The sequence below is a fragment of the Ctenopharyngodon idella genome, chromosome 8, assembly GCF_019924925.1.
Source record: "Ctenopharyngodon idella isolate HZGC_01 chromosome 8, HZGC01, whole genome shotgun sequence".
Taxonomy (NCBI): domain Eukaryota; kingdom Metazoa; phylum Chordata; class Actinopteri; order Cypriniformes; family Xenocyprididae; genus Ctenopharyngodon; species Ctenopharyngodon idella.
In genome coordinates, this window is record NC_067227.1 from 20,151,444 (window position 1) to 20,176,860 (window position 25,417).

The 25,417-nt window shown below is 37.6% G+C and overlaps 1 protein-coding gene across 1 annotated transcript; it reads left to right on the forward strand.

Annotated features, from left to right (window-relative positions):
- The first annotated feature begins 180 nt into the window (after window positions 1-180).
- On the forward strand, window positions 181-24,519 carry pgm5 (phosphoglucomutase 5). The gene is made up of 11 exons (XM_051903651.1): window positions 181-747; window positions 3,348-3,510; window positions 3,838-3,984; window positions 4,078-4,203; window positions 4,287-4,477; window positions 5,544-5,698; window positions 12,948-13,063; window positions 17,311-17,446; window positions 17,825-18,008; window positions 21,439-21,576; window positions 22,667-24,519. Exons 1-11 carry the CDS (start codon window positions 490-492, stop codon window positions 22,754-22,756), a joined length of 1,704 nt encoding a protein of 567 aa, XP_051759611.1. The 5' UTR covers window positions 181-489; the 3' UTR covers window positions 22,757-24,519.
- Window positions 24,520-25,417: the final 898 nt, after the last annotated feature.

The following is a 25,417-nucleotide window of genomic DNA, read 5'->3' on the forward strand; positions in this document are numbered from 1 at the left end:
GAGAGCTGCTGTCCATCTTTGCGCTTCACGTAGATCCAGTAGGCCTGCACCACGGATAGTAGAGGCGTCCGATTACACAGCAACACACTGTCACTATTCGCTCCCCCACATCATGGGCTATTTTTGGCCAGTGCGTTAGCTCATTATATAGAGTTTTCTTCTACCCTCCCTGCCTTTTGGCAAGCAAACGTGCGCGTGACAGCTCGGGAGAAGAGTGTCGGTGAGCGCAAGACCTCTTTCTTTGCCTTTTCACCCGTTTATTCTGTGTTTTGTGCCACTACACCACGGTTTGTCCCGGTGCGATGAGAAGACAGCTGTCGTACACTAGTTTTCCAAAGAAGCGTCACGGGACGCGTCTCAAATAATCCACTCCGACTGAAGCGCACTGCTCGCTGCCTCCGTCAACTTCTTCTGTTGCTTTTGACGATATTTAGAACATTGTATCACACCTCATTAATTTTTTACGAGCCCAAAGCTTTGCAGAAGATCATGGAGACTAACCCTATACCCATTTTGACTATCCAAACGACCCCCTTCGACGACCAGAGACCAGGAACAAATGGACTGCGAAAGAAGACAGCTGTTTTCGAAAGTAAAAAGAACTATCTTCAAAATTACATCCAAAGTGTGCTGTCCTCCATCGACTTGAGGGACCGTCAGGGATGCACTATGGTGGTGGGCAGCGATGGAAGATACTTCAGCCGGGCTGCAACTGAAGTCATCGTTCAAATGGCAGCTGCTAACGGGGTAAGGTGGTGTTTATATTTTTTCAAAGTCATGTATTTGGTTGTATTTCTAGTTCTTTTTTTTTTCTTTTTTTTGGCGCGTGTTCATTTATTTATTTATTTATTTATAAATGTTAGGCCTAGATTTTGAAGTCTATATAAAAATGCACAATTTATTATTTCCTAATATATGTTATAGATTTTGTAGCATATATAATTAAAAATGCATTTATTTATTTATTAATTCTCTAGTCTATATAAAAATGCATTGTTTATTTATTAGGTTTTCTCACTTATATCATCAAAAAGGTAATATACCAGTTAGATTAATTAAAGTCCATTTATTTATTTATTGATAAATGTTATAGATTTTCTAGTCTATATAATAAAAATGTATTGTTTTACTTATTTATTTATTTCCTAATAAATTTTATAGATTCTGTAGTCTAATAAAATGCATTTATTTATTTAATATTTTATTATTTTATATATTATTTCTGATCTATATCATCAAAAAGGTAACATATCAGTTAAATTAATGATAGCCCATTTATTTATTTATTTCTAAATATTATAGATTCTCTGATTTATATAATCAAAATTAATTTACTTATTTGCTTATTTATTTACCAATTGGTATATTCATTAATATTATTGTTGTTGTTATATTTGATTAATATCATTTCAAGTGTCTTTAGTTACATGATATAAGTTCTATCATGATTTGTTGTATGTCTGGTGGACGTTTAGTTTCATGATTCAGCATAAAATGACATGGATTTATACTTCAAATACTTACATCTGTGTTTATATCATGTTCAAGGGTTCTTATATCTGGATTTTGGTATCCCAAAGCTTCGAGATTTGTTGTAAAACCCTGAAAAGAAACAAACTGAGCACATTATGAGAACGTTTCAGAGCTAAATCTCTTTTCTGGCCTGGTCAAATGTATCCTGTGTTATCTGTTGTGCCATCCCTCCCCTGCACACTCTTCCTGAAGACTCGCTGCTTCCCTTGTTTTGACATCTCATGTTCATGTCAGAACTACGGGGGAAACCCAGAACATATGGCCATGAGCCAAGATGCTTCATTAACTCTGTTCATCAACCTTTGTAGCAAATTTTATTGTGCTTCTTCTAATGAAGATATAATGTTTAGTTCAGTCTGAGCATAAAGCCTAAAGTCATTGTTCTGATGCTCTAAATTCTTTTATCCCATTTATATTATACAATACAGCCACATTATTCCTCCCTCAGTAAGTCTCTTTCTTTGTATCAGTGACATTCCTCCATACAAACTCGGTAGCTCTCAGAGACATGATATACAGACGCTGTGTATCCAAAAGCAGCACCTTATATGGATAAGCTGTTCAAAGAGTGCTGGGAATACAGTTCACACTCACTGAGCTTCAACTAAGAGATGCATGTAAAATCAATGGGATAAGCAAAGCATCAGTGTATTTGATTCACATATTACTTAAAAAAAAAAAAAAGGACTAGGGTCAGCGCACTTGCTCATCATTATAAATGCTTGAGTAAGAGATGCCAAATAACTCTCTATTAATAGAAAGTAGCTGATCTTGTAAAGCTTAATGAGTCACAAAGTTGCTGAGATGTCTGGGCTGCTGTCTTGTGAGCTTGAAAGACGGAAATAAGCAGTATCTGTCAATATTCAGAGCGCTTGACAAATGAGGGTGCAATTTATGGAAGCTAGGATTGTATGTCAGGTCTGCTTTGAATACTTAGGCATTGTTAGCCTGTATTGCAAGTAATGAACCCTGTACACGTCTGTTTAGTTTTGTCCCTGAGCCAGCTTGTCAATCCCACAGTAAAGAGCTACCAGACAGATGTAGTTGCTGATCTGGTATGTAGCAGTAGCCGTGACTGGCGCCTCTGAAGGGTGCAGGTTTAAAGCCCACCACATAATGTTATGATGACCCCTAGTGAAGGTCTGGAAGCAAAGAGGCTATTTAGGATCTAAAGTACACTTTTACACTTGTCATTTTGAAAATGAATGGCTTTTGTTCTTCTGTGAAACACAAAAGAAGTTGTTTTGAAAAATGTTTCAACTTTTTTTGTTCCTACAATGAAAGTCATAGGAGTCCAAAACAACACTGGACTCCACTGACTTTCAATGTATGGGAAAAAGTTTTACATTTACACATATACATATCATCTTTCCTAAATTAACCTAAAATATAATACTTTCTTTTAATACTTTGCAAAAATTGTACTTTTAGATGTACAACAGCTTGTTATTGGGACAGTACCCTTAAAGGGACATACTTGTACCTTATTTACCCCTAGAAGGTTCATTGTAGTACCTTAAGGCCACGTGTCCACCAAAGTGGACAAAACCTTTGGTGGACACGTGGCCTAATATGCACATTTTAATATGCCAGTTAATAAATATAAGTATAAATATGTACTTTTACATATTTACACTTGTCATTTCAAATCTGTATGACTTTCTTTCTTCTGTAAACACTGTAAAAGCTTTGAAAAATGTTTTAAAAGTTTTTTTTTTACAGTGAAAAGTCAATGGAGTAATGATTGGACTCCATTGACTTTCAATGTAATGGAAAAAAAAAACACACCAATAAAGCCAAAACTTTGATTTCAGATAGGACGTCTAGTCATTGGACACAACGGGATCCTGTCCACCCCAGCAGTCTCCTGCATCATCAGGAAGATAAAAGCCAGCGGTGGAATCATTCTCACTGCAAGCCACAGTCCAGGAGGCCCAGGAGGAGACTTCGGGATCAAATTCAGTGTCGCTAATGGAGGTGAGAACATTACAAAGCATAGAGACACCCTGCATGAGAGCACCTTCAGAATGATAATGATGACTGTACTTTCATTGTGTAATATATAATATCAGCCTTTAAGGGAATTGCTGTGCCAATGATGTCATGACCTCAGCTTAACGTTACCTTTGTGTAAACTGTCATGAACAACTATTTACAGAAAACACAATGAACCCAAGAGGAAGTATCTTCTATGGACATGTACTCTTAGATCCATTTTATTGTCACCCAACTTATTTTTGTTGGTTTAAAAAAAAAAAAATATTTGATGTTTTGTTGAAATCTGCCACTGTTTCCTGTTTCCAGGGCCTTCTCCAGACACAGTGATAGAGAGGATCCATCAGGTCAGTCGCACACTAGAGGAATACGCCATTTGCCCTGACCTCCACATCGACCTATCCCGCCTTGGCCGTCATGACTTTGACTTGGAGAACAAGTTCAAGCCTTTCAGAGGTTGGCGGTATAAACTTGCTCCAGTGTTTTTCTTTATTGTTATCACAAAGTTCATGTTTACACTCATAAACATGTTCTTTCTCTGTTTTCCAGTTGAGATTGTGGATTCAGTCGAGATTTATTTAAACATGCTGCGGACGCTTTTTGACTTCAGTGCCATCAAGAGCTTGCTGACAGGTCCAAAACAGCTGAAGATCCGAATAGATGCCATGAATGGAGGTAAACTCTAGTGGACAGTTGCAAATACCTATATGCCGATTTATATCTGTATGTAGAGTCAATCTTCATGTCGTCTGTTTCAGTTATGGGACCATATGTCAGAAGAATCCTATGTGATGAGCTGGGGGCTCCAGCTAATTCTGCTGTTAACTGTGTCCCTCTGGAGGACTTTGGAGGCCAGCACCCCAACCCTAACCCAGCTTTCGCTGCACCTCTGGTGGACTCCATGAAGGGGGGAGAGTTTGGCTTTGGGGCTGCTTTTGATGGAGATGGGGTGCTTATCTCTTATTATCTGACATTTACAAAGCACTTACACAAACAGGAAAAAAATGTAAAAACTTGATAGGAATAATAATCAAGAAAAGAGCAAAAGAATCAAGGCTGTTGAACAAAATTACTGATGGATTATTTCCAGCATCTTTGTCAGGGTCTTGTTTTGATTGCACTTCTATATTATTATTTTTTTGTTTTATCTGTTTTTATTCTATTTTATTTTTGCTATCTCTATTTCTAAATATTGCAAACAAAGTGAGAAACAGGAAATGAGAAAAATACATATACACTACTGTTCAAAAGTTTGGGGTTGGTAAGATTTTTTAATGTTTTTGAAAGAAGTCTCGGTAACATTTTAGTTTAGAGTCCAATTCTCACTATTAACTAGTTGCTTATTAGCATGGATATTACTAGGATATTGGTTGTTTATTAGTAATTATAAAGCACATATTAATGCATTATTCTGCATACTTCTATTCTGCATCCCTTAATCCTACCCATTACCTAAACTTAACAACTACCTTACTAATATTAATAAGTAGTAATAAGGAGTTTATTAAGACAAAAGGCGTTGTTAATAGTTAGTTAATACTGAGAATTGGACCCTAAACTAAAGTGTGACGGAAGTCATTCTTATGCTCACCAAGGCTGCATTTATTTATTTGGTGCTCTAGAAACAGTTTTATTGGTTAATATTTTTGTCAAAACTGTGATATTTTTTTCTTTGATGAATAGAAAGTTCAAATGAACAGCATTCATTGGAAATACATTTTTTTCACAAAGTCTTCACTGTAAACTTTAGTTAAATAATGTTAACAAAACTGAAACCTTATTGTAAAGTATTACCAAAAAAAAGTCTTACTGACCCCAAACTGTTAAATGATAGTGTATGTATTCTTCATCATTTTCAAATGATGCAGTGGCTGGTTATTTTATACAACAGATAAGTAAACAAGAAATTAATATCAAGTAACCTACATTTTAGATAAAATAAGATGTTGCTTGTTCAATCAAATTAGAGGACAGAACTAACTGTTGTATAATGGCTATGTTTGTCTCATCTACAGGATCGTTACATGATTATGGGACAAGATGGGTTCTTTGTGAGCCCGTCAGATTCACTGGCAGTGATGGCTGCAAACCTCTCCTGCATCCCTTACTTTAGTCAAAGAGGAATCAGAGGTTTTGCCCGCAGTATGCCAACCAGCACAGCCATTGACAAGTAAGAAAAACTTGCTTATTTACTGTGAAAAATAAACATATTTTTATCTAAAGGACATTCACAGAAATGTTGGTGTTATATGTTTTTGATAGGACTCCTGTAACATGTTCTCATATGATACAGCTGTTATTCACAGACATACCTTAAATTTAAAGGGTTAGTTCACCCAAAAATGAAAATTCTGTCATTAATTACTCGCCCTCGTGTTGTTCCAAACCCGTAAGACCTTCGTTCATCTTCGGAACACAAATTAAGATATTTTTGATTAAATCCGAGAGCTTTCTGACCTCCGATAGGCTGCAAATTTATTACCACTTTCAAGGCCCAGAAAGGTAGTAAAGACATCGTTAAAATAGTCCATGTGACTACAGTGGTTCAACCTTAACATTATGAAGCGACGAGAATACTTTTTGTGCTCAAAAAACAAACAAAAATAACGACTTTAATCAGTCTCCTACGTTGTTGACGTAGTAAACACAGTGCAGCGCTTCCGGGTTCTACGTAAGAACGCCGGCTCAGGATTGGCCAGTTTCTGCGCCAGCATCACACGCATGCGTTGTGGTGCTCACATGAACAGCGTCAGCCAATACTGAGCCGCCGTTTTGACGTAGAACCTGGAAGTGCAGCACTGTGTTTACTACGTCAACAGCGTAGGAAACTGACATGGAAGAGAAGAAATTGTTGAATAAAGTCGTTATTTTTGTTTGTTTTTTTGCTAAAAAACAGTATTCTCATCGCTTCATAAAATTAAGGTTGAACCACTGCTGTCACGTCGACTATTTTAACGACGTCTTTACTACCTTTCTGGGTCTTGAAAGTGGTAATAACGTTGCAGTCTATCGGAGGCCAGAAAGCTCACGGATTTCATTAAAAATATCTTCATTTGTGTTCTGAAGATGAACGAAGGTCTTACCTGTTTGGAACAACAAACAAGGGTGAGTAATTAATGACAGAATTTTCATTTTTGGGTGAACTAACCCTTTAACACATCAATTATATTACCTGTCATCACCAAAAGTTGGTGGTTAAGAACATACTACAAAACCACACGTTGAGCTCTAACTGTTGACTTTAAATTCAGCATGACTTGTACAGCATCGTGAATATTAATTATGTACATGAAAATTAATTATAACTGATTTGCTTGCTTTTATTCAGCTCATTGCCAAAGAAACTGGTTGGTTCTTAGTTTTTAAAATGATTTCACATGCCTTGCAAACATTTCTTTTCTTGACTTTCACTTTTTTTTTTGTCAAATTAAGAGACCATGACATTATCCCTGCAAGAGTCCAGAGCTGTTTAAAGAAAAGCCAGTCAACTCTAAAAATAATTGATAAGCTGATGATCAGGGAGGAAATCATCCATCAGGATCTTTGCACTATCTCAGTTAGTTTTCTTGTGCAAGACACTGAACGGTAAAAGCATTAGTGATGGGGCCAGAGGTTACAGTGTAGAGACTCACTCCCTAAGAATAACAGTGTTAGCTCAACCCTGCGCTCCTGCAGACACCATTCACCCCACTAAAAATAACTTTCAGGGTGCATCATGCTAAAGACCTGCCTGCTTTGAGACAGGATCTTGTGCTATGAGAAATTAATAGCGATTTCATACAATTAGATGATATTGGTTAAATGTAAAGTATAATTCTGGGGGTGTTAAAATATTTTTTCCTGTCCTACGTAGTTTGTAGAATATTTTGTGGCTCTGTGGTGCTATCAAACCATTGCCCAGTCTGACACAGCAACAGCTCAACCAATGGTGTCAGACGGGGGCTGGGTTATGTTTTGCTAACCAATGGGGAACAGGGAGTGTTCAGAAAACCTGTCTGAATACAATTCTAAATTTTTTCAGTTCTGTTTGACAGAACTGGTACACTTTACTGGTACACTTCTCTTCTATGCATTAAGTTTGCAACTTACGGCAATAACATGAACTTGATTAATATGAAATGGCCTTATTAAAGGGATAGTTCACTAAAAAATGGAAAATTCTGTCATCATTTACTCACCTTCATGATGTTCCAAACATGTATGACTCAAAAAAAGATGTTTTGAGAAATGTCTCAGACTTTTTTTCCCCTTGTCCATACAATGGAAGTCAATGGTAACCTTAATGTTTTGGTTATCAGCATTCTTCAAAATATATCCTTTTGTGTTTTTTACAGAAGAAAGAATAGCATACAGGTTTGGAGTGACATAAGAATGAGTAAATGATGACAGATTTTCATTTTTTGGTGAACTATCCCTGTAATGCTGGCAGTCAAATAGGAAGTGATGTTATTTAGTGCTATTTTGCTAATCAGTCATTAAAAACAGCCAGAAAGTGCTTATTGTGTCATAACACCAGAATTAAGCGTGATTTCCTCCCATCAATATTGTTTTTGTTCTGTGACTCATTATTCACTTCCTGGAGGCTTTGCGAGGTTGATTCAATGTCAGTAACATACTGTCAATGAGATTTTAACTACTGGTGTGGCTAAGATAAAGAAAGAGAGGTTGAGTCTGCATTTGGCCTGAGTTTGTACCTTATGAAGTATAGCCATAGCTAAGCAGAGTGTCATATTTTCCATTCTGTAAATGATAGTTAAGTAAGAATGGGTGCTCCCTGCCTAGAAACAGTTCTAGATTGTTTCCTTTCTCATTCTCACTTACATTGAAGTCACCTTCCAAATTTGAGCTGTTGCCTTCCAGGCTAAAGGTGCGGTCACTTTATGTTGCATTGACTTCCATGTGATGGTGGCAGCATGGAAACTGCAGGATATGTGCAATAGTTTTGGTTTTTTGTTGCATACTAAAGTTCAAGTTTTGTGCACTCGGTCCCGGATAAGCAGTGGATAATGGATGGATGGATGGATGGGCTGCAAATTTGTATGGCAAAAAGACTTCTGACCAATATTGGAGTAGTCATAAACCGACTTTTTGGCTCAATAAAAAGAACTACTTCACGTACTTCAAAGCTGAAGTTTCGTCTTTATACTGACATCTAGTTTTATGGATGTAGCATCATGCAAACACAAATGTTTTCAGTTGTGATGCCATTTTAGAAATATGATATGTACTTGATAAGAATGTTTAGAAAATTAGAAACCAATCAGTAATGCTTTGCCATGTACGCCATCATCATATCATTCTACAGCAAAGATGTTAGAAATTAAATTGTAAATTGATTGTAAAAATAAAATTAGACATTTAAATTAATAAAATGTATATATTTGCATTATATTTAATTATAATTATTATATTTTAGTTATTTTTTTATGTTGGGGCCAGTAAAAATGTTGGCAGGACAACTAAATGGCTTGAATGTTAAAAATATGCAATGTTGAGCCCTGCTTTATTAGGCTACTGATATGACTGGAGTCTTCATCTTATGTACATGAACATATATTTCAAAGATACTATCTAATTCTTTATCTGCACAACTGTTAATAAGGATAAACATACTGTTTAAATGTTCACACCATAAGTAAGTGTTCGTGCTGCCTTAAAAGATTATGTTTAGTCAACTCAAATATCCAAGTCCTCACTTAGTACAACTTCACATTTCATGTTGACTAAACTTAAAATTTTAAGGCATCACGGACACTTACTTTTTTTTTTTTACAGTGTATGTACATGAACATATATTTCAAAGATACTATCCAATTCTTTATCTGCACAACTGTTAAGAAGGATAAACATACTTTTTAAATGTTCACACCATACATTTTAATTCACAGCACCACTAGGAAAGAAAGTCAAGTCAGAAAAGGAACTGACCTTATTTAATTAGCTGTTGAAATCAACCATAATCAAGGCATTTTTATATTGTGAGTCCTTAAAAGTCAGATTTCATAGTGCTGGATCTGGTGATAATAACTGTATCCCTAAGTGTCTCTGTTCGTGAATCTGTATCATTCTGTCCAACTAATCTGAACTGTTTTTCTGAGGCATGAATGTCTCCTGGGGTGTGAGTTGTTGGAGCGAGGCGTCTCTGCTGCTGTAAACCTTTTTAGGCGACAAGCGAGCTCTAGGCTGTGGCTGTGTTTATACTATGGACCTCTCAGTAGTGTGTGTTTGTTAAGTGGCAGTGGAGATAATCTACTGGAGCATGTGTGCTGTAGGTCTGGTGTGTGTTTGCAGCTCTTTGTCTTTATACTGTATGTGTGCGTATGACTGTGTTTAAGGATGTAAGGATGGAAAGGAAACATCTGCCATGCTCCCTACACGTGGGAAGAGGAAGAGAGAATGTCCATGCACTGAGGATGAACTGTTGAAATATGGGGAAATTACACATGAGAAAATCCAGTCAAACTGTAATTGCAGTCCAGTGTGTTTGCTGTAACCATATTTTAAACTCATTTAATGATCTGTATGTTACATCCTGGGACTTTTCACAGTTTGTATCACTCTGCTTTCCTGTGTTTGCATATTCAGATAAGCTGTCAGTCTGTGCATTAATGGTTGGGATTTTAAGTGACTCTTTCTGCAGGCAATCGTTACACCAGTAGGTGGCGAAAAGGGACTGTTGAGTAAGTCATTGCGTAATTCACTAAGCTGATTTGTTCAACAGCATTCAGGAGCAAAATAAGCAACTATCTTTATGCATGAATCATTGAATCATTCACTGAACTGATTCGTTTAGCAATACTGATTTATTCAGGGCCCAAAAAAAGTGACCGTCTTTATAAGTCATTGAATTATTCACTGAACCGATTCGCTCAACAACACTGATTCATTCAGGAACAAAACACCAGTCAGGGTACTGTAGTAAAGTGACTTGTGACTTGCTTAATTTTTTTCCCCCCTTTTTGGCTCAGCCAATTTTCGCAATTTCATTTGGTGATGCTAGTGATGCAAAAATTGCACACTTGGTATGAAATTAAGCCGCTTTTCCACTGTCGGGCCGAACGGTTCTTATTGCATAACCGTTCCATTCCGTGCCGATCCGGGCCAGCTGGTACGGTTACAGTTACGGTTACATTTTCCATTGTGGGGCTGATAACGGTCGATCTTTGGAATGTAATACAAAAGTGTCAGTCGTTGCCTTGGTAACTCAATGGTTTACTGATGATATGAGATGTAAATAACGACCGCGTTATGGAGGATGATCAAATATTTCTTTTAATTTTATTATTAATTTGAGTTTACGTCGCTTCACTTTCACTTTCTAATAGAGTGCTTAGCCAGAGAAACTGGTAGCCAGGCAACAGACAAGTGACCAATCCTGAGTGGCGACGTCATTTCACGGATTCTACCAGCAACCGTGCCGAGAACGGTTTGTAATCGCGCAGTGCCGTACCAGGCTCAAGTGGAAACACAACTGGAACTGTTCAGCCCGACGGTGGAAAAGCTGCTAATCTTTCAACTGAAATATGCATAAACAGTGCATTATTTGTATTAAGGTATTCTTTCACTATTTATTATCTGTGTGTAATGCTACTCACTAGATTGGACTTTATAAGGTAGTCAAGTCCTTAAACTATTTGTTTATATTGTAATAAAGCAAGATTTCAAGAACTAATTGGTATTCAAGAACTAATGGGTATTCAAAGGTTCACTTTTCACAACAAAAGTAAGGAGTAAGGAATGTAAATGGAAATCATTTTAGTACAACTGGAGTAGTTTACCAGCTTAATTAGCCTGTCAACTCATGCTGACATTATGCAAGTTGATAAGTGGGTTTTATTGCCAGATTTAATTTATGAAACTGCTGCCGACTTTAAAACTCAGCTGAGCACGTTATTTTCCACATTTTTTCGTTCTTTTATAGACAGAATTGTTAAAATCCAGTCACACCCTAATGAACACATATGCATGCAAAATATTTCCAATGCAAGATTAGAGATAGCGCTGCTTGTGTTGGCCACAAATATGAGAATAAATCATCGAAAACAAGTCAACAGGTCAAAGATTCCAGTTTGCTGTCCGTGTGCCAGGCTTTCCATTCTACTCCGTGTCCCTTGAGTCAATAACACTTGTTTTCCCATATTTAGTAATTCCACCCATGAGTAAACAGCTGCATCATAACTCTCCTCATTTACATCGGTTCCCTGTCATCTGTCCCTTCATCTGATGGGATCTCAGCAACTCATTACCCATAATGCCAGATTGCAGTGTCTGAAAATAGTTATGAATCTAACCAACTATCCAAGATCAACAAACAGAGAAGGAGACTTGTAATTGCGTTCCTCCTCTTGTTTTCTCGATCTCTTTCATTTTCATAGTCATGAAGGATTACAGCTCCCAAACACAAAACTTGCTGTCTTAACAATAATGTAGTATGACAATATTTGTTCAGAAGTAGGCCTATATTTTCAGTTTCTGTCACAGCTCGCAGGAGTTTGACAGTATAAGCAAGTTAAACAGGTGTAGACTACACACCGATGATTAAAGTGCTGTTTGCTCCTCCAGGCACATGGCTGAATCTCAAAATAAATGTCAGCCAAAATGTCAGCATGGTTTCGTTCTGCTTTTTGCCTTATAAAGACACTGGATTGAGAAGACGAAATATGCAGTTTGATTAATGAATCGGTCCAAACGACAGATACTAAATGTACTACCAAAGAATGCGTAGAAAGATGAATGGCAATTACTTTGCTCAGAGTATATCAAATGATCATTACCTCGACATCTATCTTCTTTCACAGTCTATCATATACATATATTACTTAAAAATATACACTACTGTGCAAAAGTCTTAGGCACATCAGTATTTTCACCCCCCAAAAATGGTTTTAAGCTGTTTTTTATAGCTTTTGCTGTAGTGTGCAGTAGGAAATATCAGTTTACATTTCCAAACATTCATTTTGCCATTAATTGTAATAATCCCAGTGAGATTTTTGTATGCACAAGGAGTCTGACAACAGCCGGTGCTCCACACAGAGATCTGATCTCACCATCATCAAGTCTGTCTGTGACTACATGAAGAAACAGATGAAACTGAGACAAACTAAATCCAGAAGAACTGTGGCCGTGTCTCCAAGACGCTTGAAGAAACCGACCTTAGGTTAGGTTAGGAAACCTAATATGTGGTAATATGGCAAAATCTGCCTCTAAAAATTCTGCAAAAAAGATTGACTTTATCTGACAATCTTATTAGATTAGGTTACACCAACAAAAGATTGATCAAAAATCAGGTCAAATATAATGACATAACTAAATTATGCTGTTAGCCCCTGAGAAACGGTCTTTCTTTCAGATTTGATCTTGTCCAAATAAATTCTGAGTAGGATTGGACTGGAGTGCTCATGCTTCCTGTTTGTTTGCAGGGTTGCTAAGGCTATGAAGGTGGCGCTTTATGAAACTCCCACAGGCTGGAGATTCTTTGGAAACCTGATGGATTCTGGGAGGTGTTCTTTCTGTGGAGAGGAGAGCTTTGGAACAGGTGGGTGCCATCAGTGTCCGACTGTGCACTTCTCTAAGAGCATATAAAAGCCCTTCTCAAGCTTTTAGAGTTGAAAAGTCATCATGAATGTTTTGTCATTATATAATTCTCCTTATGTTGTTCCAAACCTCTATGATGTTATTTTTCTGTCAAACACACAAGAAAGCATGTTTAAAGAATCGTTTTATGTTATTGACATTTTTGGAAGTAGCTTTTTGTTAGTACATGCCTTCATGTCTGACATTTTGACCACATCCAAAATGTAGATCTTTATCGGTGTTCTGCTATAAAAGGAAGACAGGCTGGCGAATCATCCGAAATAGTGAGAAAGTGAGAGTGGTCTCTGTTGGCAAAAGCAAACTACTACTTCTCTGCTTTTCTCACAAAAGCACACAGGGCAGGGGGGCACAGAAGAAGAAGGTAAAGGAGTGAAAAAAGATTTATAGGATTGTAGTGGTTTTAGTTCTCTTTCAAAACCTTCATCTGGTCAAGATGCAGTTTACATGAAGTTTGTGCACCATCAGAAGCACTGTCATACAGCGCCTGAACAACCAGACATATTTTTTCAGTGACAGGCACTTTTTTCATGTCTCAGGGGTTTGATTTTATTAAAAGAAACAGAAACTAACAGCAACTAACTTTATGAACTACTAACATTGAAACTGTTTTGGAAATGTATTAAAGGCACAATATGTAAAATTTTTGCAGTAAAATATCAAAAAACCACTAGGCCAGTGTTATATATTTTGTTCAGTTGAGTACTTACAATACTCAACAATCCCAAATGTTTCCAACTATTTGTAAATTGTGAGAAAATCACGATTTTAACCAAGGATACGGGACGTGTACGGGAGTCGCCTGTCGATGGCGCCATATCTGCGTTACCCTCGGTTTCCGGTTTTATTTTATAGAAACCAAACACCAAAGACGCTTTAATATATTACAGGTTTTATTAGACAAGGGAACAACTGTTTGGTTACATAGACAGAAAACGAATTATTGTTATATAGCTCAACACGTTTAGTCTCATTGTTTAAATCTAGTTTTCTTGATTTTCCGAGAGTACCATGCTTTTACCATGCCTCAGAGAAAAACTATTTTGTCAAATGGCTAATATAGCATTTTCTCCATCATACAATACTGCAGTGTGCAACAAGTGTCTCACAGCAGCCGCCGAGCGAACGCACAGAGTAATGTTATAACATCATTTTCAACACAGTCAAATGTATCTAATATGATAAACAGCGCTGTGTTACCTCATACACGACCGGAAGAAGCAAAAGCGGCGACTGCGATCTCCCACTTTACATATCCCTTAACCTACCCGTCTCCGCCCCCTGGATCTCGAGTGTTCTGCAGTGAGGGGCTACTGGGTGTGTCCCGCTCGTCTCTCATTAGGAATCTCTCCACCGGAAGAGCTTAAAATAAAATATGAGACATATTCATAACATATTCATATTTCAAAATCATAATTTCCTCCACAGAATGTAAAATGTTGTGGAAATGACATTTGTTGGTTCAGAAAAATAATAAACATTTCAGTGATATAAGAAATTTTATTTTCTTAAAGGAATAGTTCCCACAAAAATTTGGTCATTTACTCACCGTCATATAATTTTCAACCTCTTTACAGTTGTTGTTTTTTTTTTTTTTGTTTTTCTTTTCATGTTTTTTTTTTTTTGGTTATTATTTAATTACCTCTTTAAGTCCACTAGGCCAAAAGTGCCTATAACTCCCATATGTGAAGGGGAGCCCCTGTCTAGTATTGAATGGTTGTGTTTTGGTTGGCATCTGAATGTGGAATAAGCAACTGGCGCTGAATGATGTTGCTGGGCAGACAGACGCTTGGCCCTGTGGGCGGCAGGGTCGATCTGTAAAGCCTTTGGGGTTTTACACCGTCACAAAGACCTTGAGTGAGACACGAGGCATTGTCTGTAGGTGTCAAAAGAGCAGCCTGCTCATTATTCACCATGATCTGACTTTGCTGTGGGATTGTAGTGCTGTCATGGGTCACTTGTTTGTATAGCGTTTTCTTTTTTCCTTCCTGTCAGTTGAATTTTCACTAAACACTTTCTACTATGCTAGACATACATACATCATTGTACATTTGGTACAAATTGAGTGTGTTTATGGAATATTAGCAATTTTCCCTTTTGGCTGTGAACCAGGTCATTTCTGCGTCACACTTATTGTTTTGTGAGCTGAGGGAAAGTTAACAGATAATAGTCTGACAAGTTGATAGATTTTGAAATCTGCTTTTTGAAGTGAACTTTATTGTGTTTTATTGATTAGGGGTCAAAACTAATTGTACAACAATGTTACATTGGCTTACAAGTGTTTTTGGCTGCTAATGTGATATGCGGTAGGCCTGAGCATTTTTTTTTAGTACTTCAGCATTAGTCACACACGGAAAACAGCTGTCGGATACACTTCTTCTGACATATGATTACATGAAATAAACCAGATAAAAGAGCAAAAGTCATGGAGAAGATGTTGAGCATAAATGAAGCAGATGAAGAGTTGACCAGGGCAGTGAGTGAGGGCTTTCATTTTGTCATTATCATCTCCTGATTGAAATCTCAGTGTAACCTCTCCTGTTCTACGATGAGCAGGATTTGAATCAATGTTTCCTGGAATGGGAGGAGGGTGCGCTAACAAGGACGCTAACCTGCACAGCTCTTTACTAGTTGGCCTCCGTTACACCCACCCCCTAAACCTCACTCCTATCCAGGTCACAGCACCAATGTAACCCCTCCAGTTCTAGTGACATCGCTCTGAGGAGGATTCGAACCAGCGTTTCTAGCATGGGAATCAGGTTCACTAACAAGGACAGTAAAGACCGCAGCCATTAGCGTCAGTCGCTAGCGTGCCTCTTGGGCCAGGGGAGTGAGGTTTATCTGCACAGCTCTTTACTAGCTGGCCTCCGTTAAACTCTTATTCCTAAACCTCACTCCCATCCGGGTCACGGCACCAACGTAACCCCTCCAGATCTACTCACATCACTCCGAGCGAGGTTCAACCCGGTGTGTCCAGCATGGGAGGCAGGCGTGCTGACAAGGACGGTAAAGACCGCAGCCACTAGTGTCAGTTGCTAGTGCGCTTCTTGAGGCAAGGGGAGTGAAGTTTTCCTGCACAGCTCTTTACTAGCTGGCCTCTGTTACCTTCACCCCTCTAAACCTCACTCCCATCTGGGTCACGCCACCAACGTAACCCCTCCAGTTCTACTCACATCACTCCGAGCGGGATTCAACCCGGTGTGTCCAGCATGGGAGGCAGGCGTGCTGACAATGACGGTAAAGACCGCAGCCACTAGCATCAGTTGCTAGTGCGCTTCTTGAGGCCAGGGGAGTGAAGTTTTCCTGCACAACTCTTTACAAACTGGCCTCCATTACGCTTTTACCCCTAAACCTCACTCCCATCTGGGTCACGGCACCAATGTAACCCCTCCAGTTTTACTGAAATCGCTCTGAGCGGGATTCGAACCGGTGTTTCCAGAATGGGAGGCGGGTGCACTAACAAGGACAGTAAAGACTGCAGCCACTAGCATCAGTTGCTAGTGCGCTTCTTGAGGCCAGGGGAGTGAGGTTTACCTGCACAGCTCTTTACAAGCTGGCCTCCGTTACACTCTTACCCCTAAACCTCACTCCCCTCCGGGTCACGGCACCAATGTAACCCCTCCAGTTTTACTCACATCACTCCGAGCGGGATTCAAACTGGTGTTTCCAGCATGGGAGGCGGGTGCGCTGACAAGCACGGTAAAGACCGCGACCACTAGCATCAGTCGCTAGTGCGCTTCTTGAGGCCAGGGGAGTGAGGTTTACCTGCACAGCTCTTTACTAGCTGGCCTCCGTTACATCAGTCTGAAAATCATTGTTTTTTTTTTTTTAAAGAAATCAATACTTTCTTTGAGTAAGGATGCATTAAATTATTCAAAAGTAACAGTAAATATGTGTTACAAAAGATTTCTATTTCAAATAAATGCTGTTCTTTTGAACTATCTGTTCTGAAAAAAATAGTGGTTTCCACAAAAAATATTAAGCAGCACAACTTTTTTCAACATTGATTTAAAATGTTAATATTTCACAAGATTACCGTTTTTACTGAATTTTTATTAAGTAAATGCAGCCTTGGTTACCATAAGAGACTTCTTTCAAAAGCATTTAAAAAATCTTACAGAAGCACAAACTTTTGAACAGTATTGTAGATGGAATATCAAAAATATGAATCTCTTTATATGTCTCTTTCAGGTTCAGACCACATCCGAGATAAAGACGGGCTGTGGTCAGTTCTGGTATGGTTGTCCATAATGGCAGTGCGTAAGCAGGGGGTGGAGGAAATAGTGAGAGATCACTGGGCCAAAATGGGACGCAACTACTTCTGCAGGTGAGCTAAACCCAAATAAACATCTTCCCAAGCAAAAGTTCCTTCCCAAACTTTACTTCTAATATCAATCTACAGGTCTCTTGGGACTTTTCAGGATATTTCTTTGTGTATACATACAGTACCCACCCTCTCAATGGCTTTTCCTTTGAGACTGTGTAGGCAGCATCTCTTTAATGTGTGCCTGGACTGTTTTTCCCTTTCCCATACATGTTTCCCACATTCACCATATTTAGCTCTATTTGTAGATGTCATGTGAAAATCTTGGGAGCTCTCCAAATGGTCATTAAACAAATATTTATTACTGGGTTACATTTGTATTCTTTCTTTTACATTGATGTACTATAGTGTTTGTTGGATTTATTTCTTTATATCTGCCAGGTTTGACTATGAAGGAGTGGACGCCAGGGCAGCGTATTACCTCATGAAAGATTTGGAGGCTGTTATCATTGATAAAGCTTTTACCACTCAAAAGTTTTCTGTGGGCAGCAACGTCTACAGTGTGGAGAAGGCTGATAATTTTGAGTACATCGACCCAGTGGACGGCACTGTGTCAAGGAAACAGGTCAGTTCAACACCTTGAGATAACATGAGAGATGGCCCATCAAGTTACAGTCACATTAAACTGAGTTTTATTTACTTCCAGTCATACACATGCAAACACAGGAGACAGAAATCACTTCTTTATTTTATGTTGTTTATTTGGCAAAATATTTGGCAAAATATTGTGCAAACACGATCATGCTTTAAACTGACTGCACAAAAGTAAATGAATCTTTACAACATGTGCATTTAATTAATTTGAACTCAACCATTATAAATACTTGTGATTTGGAGATAAAAACAAATGTGTGCATCGGTCCCACAGTGCACCTTATTCATCTGAGATAATGGGGAAACGTCAGAGATTTTGCAGCTTAGTCGCTCGTATAAAGAGCTGCCAGGGGTTTGTTGAGTATTAAGGTTTTATGTTCAGCAATTATATGCTGTTTAGTGTGGCACGCGCCCTATTGCGCACACCGACCACCCAATGAACACTGGCTAGAGTGGGATTCCTTGTTTGGGCATATACATTCACACCTAGCTGCTTATGTGTGCACGGTGTACACTGCCTGGTTGAAATGAACAATACACAAGTGCCGAGACTCTGTTAAAATTTTCATTCAGCTGCTCTGTCTCTCTCACTCCTTTTTTGGAGGATGTGCTAAAGCACACGGAGGCGCACATGTGCTTGATAGTAACAGGAGAAGGATGTTTCAGTAGATGCTTTATCTTTATCTGGCCTGGATTTGCTGTACCAAGACGCAGAGCCCTTTAGTGGTCTGTGTCACACACACGTGTGTTTGAAGTTTACCCAGCTGACTCACACTGTTCTGACCAGGAATGTGTGGAAACCACCTTCTCCCTCTCCAAAACACAAAAAAGAATGTAGTTACAGCATCTACCAGCAGGGGCTAACTGGATGCCAAACCTTGACCTCTTGACATTAGCATTCATCCTTTGCCTTTCGTCACCTCATCTGCTTCTCATCTCATTTATATCCTTGTGATTTTTTTTAAAAAAGTTTGGGGTCAGATTTTTTTTATTTTTGGGTGGAAGAAAAATATTAAGCAGCTGTTTTCATTATTGATAAAAATAAGAATTTTTTATTTTTTTTATTTCTGAAGGATCATGTGACACTAAAGACTGGAGTAATGGCTGCTTAAAATTTGAATAATGTTTCACAATATTACTGTATTTTTGATAAAATGTGAATTTAACACATCTGATCTAACCTTATGATTTGGTGTGATTTCACACTGGTGACATGGGGTCACGGCCTGTCGTTCATTCACTGGTCTCCCGTTGACCGTAGTGGCGCAGTCACTTCAGTCATCCGGCCGGCGTCTCCACAGCTGAGTGTGTATTATTACAACAGACATTCCTCCCAGCGCCGGATTGTGTCAGCTGTCCTGGTCCTCTCTCTGCTGGTCTGTGGGGGGCCACCGAAGAGAAACTCAGCTGTCGGAGACCATGACATACGCAGACACACACACCAACACAAATATTATATAAATAACAGTGGTTCTGGTTTTGCTTTGGAATTTTATATTACACATGGACACTGGACATCCTTAAAGTCCCCCTGTAGTCAATAATGTTATCCTTTAAAACTCATCTTTGATCACCAAAATGACATATTTAAAAAATTTTTTCCTGTGAAAAAAAAATCTTCATGCCTTAAAATAGCTTGAATGTAACTCTATACCCTTGTTTCATTAAGTATACGCGGATACATGAATATGCAAATTAGCCCCACCTCCAATCAATCACATGAGCTCAAAATACCTGATCCACGCACTAGGTCAACTTTACTGTAGTAAACGCTGCACAATGGCAAGTGGAAATACTGGTTTAATTCAGCCATATATGTTTGAACTAGAAACTGATTCAGAAGAAGAAGTAGAAGAGTGAATTATACAGGCTCTTATACAAGTCGATGTATCAGAATGGTAGCCTATACAATACATGTGTTTTATGTATCACTCTCTATAACCTTTTACTTGACTATGTTATCAAACAGCTAATAATGTGTTGCTAATGTTACACAAACCACGTTCCCGTTCGCCATCTCGGAGTCAGACAGCTGCCTTCTAACAATCAGTATCCTTACAAACGCTTTGAACAACTCAGAACATCAGTGGAGAAAGGTCTATAGTTCATCTTAACTTGAGACCCCCCTGCTTCGCTCATGACGGGATTGGTTACAACATATTTGTGACGTAGAGAACTGGCTGCATCCAAAAATCGCATACTTCCCTATAGTAGGCGAAAAACAGTATATGACAAAATAAGTATGTCCAAATTCACAGTACTCATAAAAGAGTAGGCAAAAAGTACCTGAATGGCCTACTTCTTCCAACGAGATTCTGAAGTGATACGATGGACACTTTAATATCCCATGAGGCCACGGGAAAGGATTTGTGAATGGCGGTGAATGACGCAACTGGTCACATGATAAGGACAACATGTAGTACATCCAGATTACATTCATACTACACACACTCATACTAGAACATACTTTTTTAGGGGTCATGAAGTAATTACTTATTCAAAATAAGTACCCACTCAAGAGAGTATGCGATTTCAGATGCAGCCAAGGTCTTTGGTTCACTGCAGTTCATGGGGGTTCTTTAAAATTAAAATGTATTAATTTTTAATAATGAATCTATCTATCTATCTATCTATCTATCTATCTATCTATCTATCTATCTATCTATCTATCTATCTATCTATCTATCTATCTATCTATCTATCTATCTATCTGTCTGTCTGTCTGTCTGTCTATCATTTGTTATGTTCATGATTGTTGAGGATGAGTGCATATCTGTCAAATCTTTCTATTTTGGTTGCTTACTGCTTTCAAATGGTAGATTAATAATCCAGCCGAACAATATTACTGTTTGACTGGGTGAACAGCGTTTGACATACACAACAAAAATATGGGGTGTTCCCCCCCTTTTCTAAAATAAGCTCTGTGGTGGTCAAGGGAGAAACTTTCTTGTACAAGCCACACTTTTTGTTCTTTTTTTTTTTCTTTTTATCTAATAAGAATGAAACCTCATCTACTCTTTCATCTTACTTGCTATCTCTTTAGTTATTGTCACAAGTCACTCTGCTGCTGAGCAGTGGATCTGGCTCAGAAAAGAGTTTTTCCTGTCATCTAGTGGACATTATTATGAACTACAAGTGTTGCTGTTCAGGAAGTCCATGTAGTAGAGCTTATATCACATTTTAAAAGAGCTTCTGAGGAATGCGAATGTGTCACATTGAATGTTTTACATTTTCACGTACAGTTTTATTTATGCTTTTTGAAACGACATTATGATATACCGTACTAGCTAATGATTCTGGCTGGTAACTGAAGATTGTAGGTTCAACAAGCAACTTTATGATTAATCAGAATTATTAGCACTATAATGAGCTGGATTTCTATTTCTGTACTTATCCTGCAGGGCCTAAGGATCATCTTCACAGACTCATCCCGAATCATCTTCCGGCTCAGTGGTTCTGGGGCTGGAACAGGGGCCACCATCCGCATCTACGCTGAGAGCTACGAAAGAGACCCAGAGAGACACAACAGAGAGACTCAGGTGAAGACTTCACTCTAATTTTCCTGCTCTTTCAACACAGCATCAGTCACAGCATCACTGCTTTAATGTAGTAGTGATTTGTGTTGAACCAGTACACTGCCAAAGTGCTTTGGAAGAAATAAAAAAGCTTAGTTATGATAACAACAGCCTTAATAAAAGTGTAAGAGATACCTTCCATGTGTGTAATATTTGTTAATCATAAATTGATACATATAGTGCTTTATTGCTGTGATAACATCATTCTAATCTGTTGTTGATGAATTTTTGCCACATATCAGTGATAAGTTACTTCGTTTTTGTTTTGCTTGTAGTAAGTGATATGTCGTCTACTGTATGTGGAAAAGTTAATTTATAACTGTCATTTGACCAATCAGAGCAGATGTAAGCTGTCGGAAAGGAGGGGTTAGAGAGATCAAATCATTTATCAAACTGTTTCAGACACTGTGAGAAAAGATGTGATGCTGCAATGTATATTATGAGAATATTAAAGTGTTTTTTGGCCTTGGATGCATGTAAACCTATTGTAGGATATCTCCGAAACAAAATCAGGAACCTTTAAGATAGCATAATAGGGATACTTTACAGTTACAGTGAGGCACCTACAATGGAAGTGAATGGGACCAAATTTTGTATGTTTTAAAAGCATAAATGTGAAGCTTATACTTTTATAAAAGCATGTAAACTAGTGTATTGTTTGAGATGTAAAGCTGTATAAATCATTTTACAGTAGTTTTAGGTGTTGTCATTGCAACAAATTGTAAAATTGAATGTAACTTTACAGAGAAAAGGTTAAGTATCTTTCACACTAAAATAATGTTGTATATGTCTTCTGGCTGCACTGTTGAAACAGTGAGTATTAATGTTTAATGTTTATGGATTGGTCCCTTTCAATTTCATTGTAAGTGACTCACTATAATTTTTTGCTTTCTTTTTTAAAGAAAAAGAAGTACAAGTATAAATTAATTAATTGTGGTAATCAGCATGGATGCCACAAATGCTGTCGTTTCAGCTAAACCCAGAATGTTCCTTTAATGCAGTTTGCCATGATACTGGCAGTCTGTTTAATATGCACTTCCTTTGACCGTTTTAGGTTGTGCTGGGACCTCTCATTGCTATCGCTCTAAAAATCTCCAACATCCATGAACGAACTGGACGCAAAGGCCCCAATCTGATCACCTGAGACCAATCCAGCAGCACACACCAGGGGCCAAATTCACCTTCCTCACTCACCGTCTGATCCGTTTTGTGCATTTGTGCCTTTTACCCTCAACGCCACAAAGAATGTGCCAACTATTCATTTTGCTGCTCTTTTATCATTTCTCTCCTTGTTTTCCTTTCTACCCTCTCATTTGTCATTACAAGGGCCCCTGTATGGTTTTCTCTTCTTTTGCACATTTATAAACTCATGTAAACCACTAAACAAATCCAAAGGGAGCAAAGCATTTTCTTCATGCTTATGCAAAGACTCCTTTCCTGTGTTTAATTCAACAAGAATGAGGTTAGAAACAGAACATATGTAGACCACTTTGGTTTTGAATCAGCTGCATGGGGTCTAAACCTTAAACCTTGTGAAATTGGTGTAACTGTATGCTTTTGTTTACAATGTGGCTGTTACAAAGAAATGTATTCAATGCAATCAATGAAATGAGGGAGCAATGCTGTTCAATATTTACTTATTTCTGTGGAATTCACATTAGAAACATATCATAATCTGTAGAGCTGGGGCCTCATTTACAAAATGTTGTGTAGAAACCGTCCTACAGTACATTTGAACAAGATCATTTCTGAAATGTGAGTACGTGTGCTTCAGAGAACGAAAAAACGTGCATGCACCTCTAAAAGCATAGAAGTTTTCCGTTTTTAGTTAAAAACGTGGTCGTGTAAAACGGCCCTTATAAGGTCAAATGTGACCCTGGACCACAAAACCAGTCATAAGTCGCACGGGTATATTTGTAGCAATAGCCAACAATACATTGTATGGGTCAAAATTATCGATTTTTCGATTTTTTTTTTGCCAAAAATCATTAGGATATTAAGTAAAGATCATGTTCCATGAAGATATTTTGTAAATTTCCTACCATAAATATATAACAAACTTATTGTTGTGAGTGGATATGCATTGCTAAGGACTTCATTTGGACAACTTTAAAGGCGATTTTCTCAATATTTAGATTTTTTTGCACCCTCAGATTCCAGATTTTCAAATATTTGTATCAAATATTGTCCTATCCTAACAAACCATACATTAATGGAAAGCTTTTTTATTCAGCTTTCAGATGATGTATAAATCTCAGTTTCAAAAAATTGACCCTTATGACTGGTTTTGTGGTCCAGGGTCACAAATGTGTGTGTACGGACGTTTTATAAATGAGGCCCCTTATGTCCAACAATGAACCACTAAAATAATAATCATAAAGATTGTCTTGAAGAACGGTTGTGTTATAATTCTACGTCCAATCTTGTAATCTGCTAACACTGGTATTGATTTGCAATTTTCTGACCACTTTCTGAAATGTCCGCCAGGTGAACTCTGTGGTGTGAATCAAAGTATGAAATGAGTTAAAGGAAAGTTTGGCTATGAATTGTTCAGCTTAAATTATGCTTAGTAGTTACTATTATTTTGTTGATATTTCATTTTTAAAACCCTGCATGAATCAGTTGTTAGTGTGTCAGATGGATTATGTGCATTCCATAGTGTGATGAGAAACATGCCTCTAAGTTTATTATTATTTTTATTATTATTATATAACACTTAAGGATTTTTGAAAATTGTTGATCCCTTAAAAACACTTTACAAATTACAACGACTCCAAGGTGAAAACAAATGCTCCCTTTTAAATATTATTTTGATGGACGATAGAAAAAAGTAAATAAATACAATGGCCTAGCTGTAATTAATTTTGTATCCTAAAACGTGCATAAATAAACTTTATCTTTTGTGTGTCCTGGCTGCTTGTTATTGTCATACAATCGGTGAGTTCGAAGACTCCTACATGTTCTTGCTGTCCATCTTATTAATTTAATTTCAGAGAATTCAGTCAAGTATAAATGAATCCTGGATTATTTATTAGATTTAACAATAAAATTATACTGGCAAAACATAATTTAAAATTAAATAAATGTGTCTTAATTTCCTTGTTTTTTTTTTAGGTTTAAACATAAAGAAATACCATATGCATTGCCATTCAAACATTTAGTGAATGCTCCTCATTTTTCTGATTAAAAATGCTGTAAAAACAGTAATATTGTGAAATATTATCAGAGTTTAATGGAAAGGTTCAAAGGAAGTTAAAGGTTCATCATGGGGATGCCAATATGGATGGAATTATTTTAAATTTAATTAAAAAAATTAAAAAAGTCACAGTATTTTCAATCAAGAGAGGTTTATACTTAAGACAAGAACAATTCTTATATTTTACCAGCATACAAGAAAAATAAAATAACCCTGAAAGTGTAAAGAGAAAGACTTCAGAGCGACTTGATGTAGACTCCTGCACAAATAAAAGCGAAACAAAGCAAGGGCAGAATGAGACGGAAGGAAAGCTGAGGAAAATCTGCTGAAGACTGCAATTCACAACTATTAGCTGGAGGGTGGGAGTAAAAATAACTAAATATGATATTAGCAGAAAGAGCTCATGTGTAGGCCTCTGTGTGTCCGGTTTATGTTTGGAAAAAAAAAAAAAAAAATTCTATTTCTAAATCCTAGAGTCGTTTGAATTCAAATATTAATAGGTGAGAAATACAATACATAGTGTATTTCTCCTGCAAAGTCAAACAGGATTCAGTTGTGAAGTCTAGTTCCATCTAATAAAACACACTGACAGACACACAATATAAATTC

What these genes read in the sequence shown, in the direction of transcription:
- pgm5 (XM_051903651.1), top strand. Translation starts at nt 490, where the DNA reads ATGGAGACTAACCCTATACCCATTTTGACTATCCAAACGACCCCCTTC. An exon ending in CAAGTTCAAGCCTTTCAGAG is followed by an intron (nt 3,985 to 4,077) that starts GTTGGCGGTATA and finishes TCTGTTTTCCAG; the next exon opens with TTGAGATTGTGGATTCAGTC. An exon ending in AATAGATGCCATGAATGGAG is followed by an intron (nt 4,204 to 4,286) that starts GTAAACTCTAGT and finishes CGTCTGTTTCAG; the next exon opens with TTATGGGACCATATGTCAGA.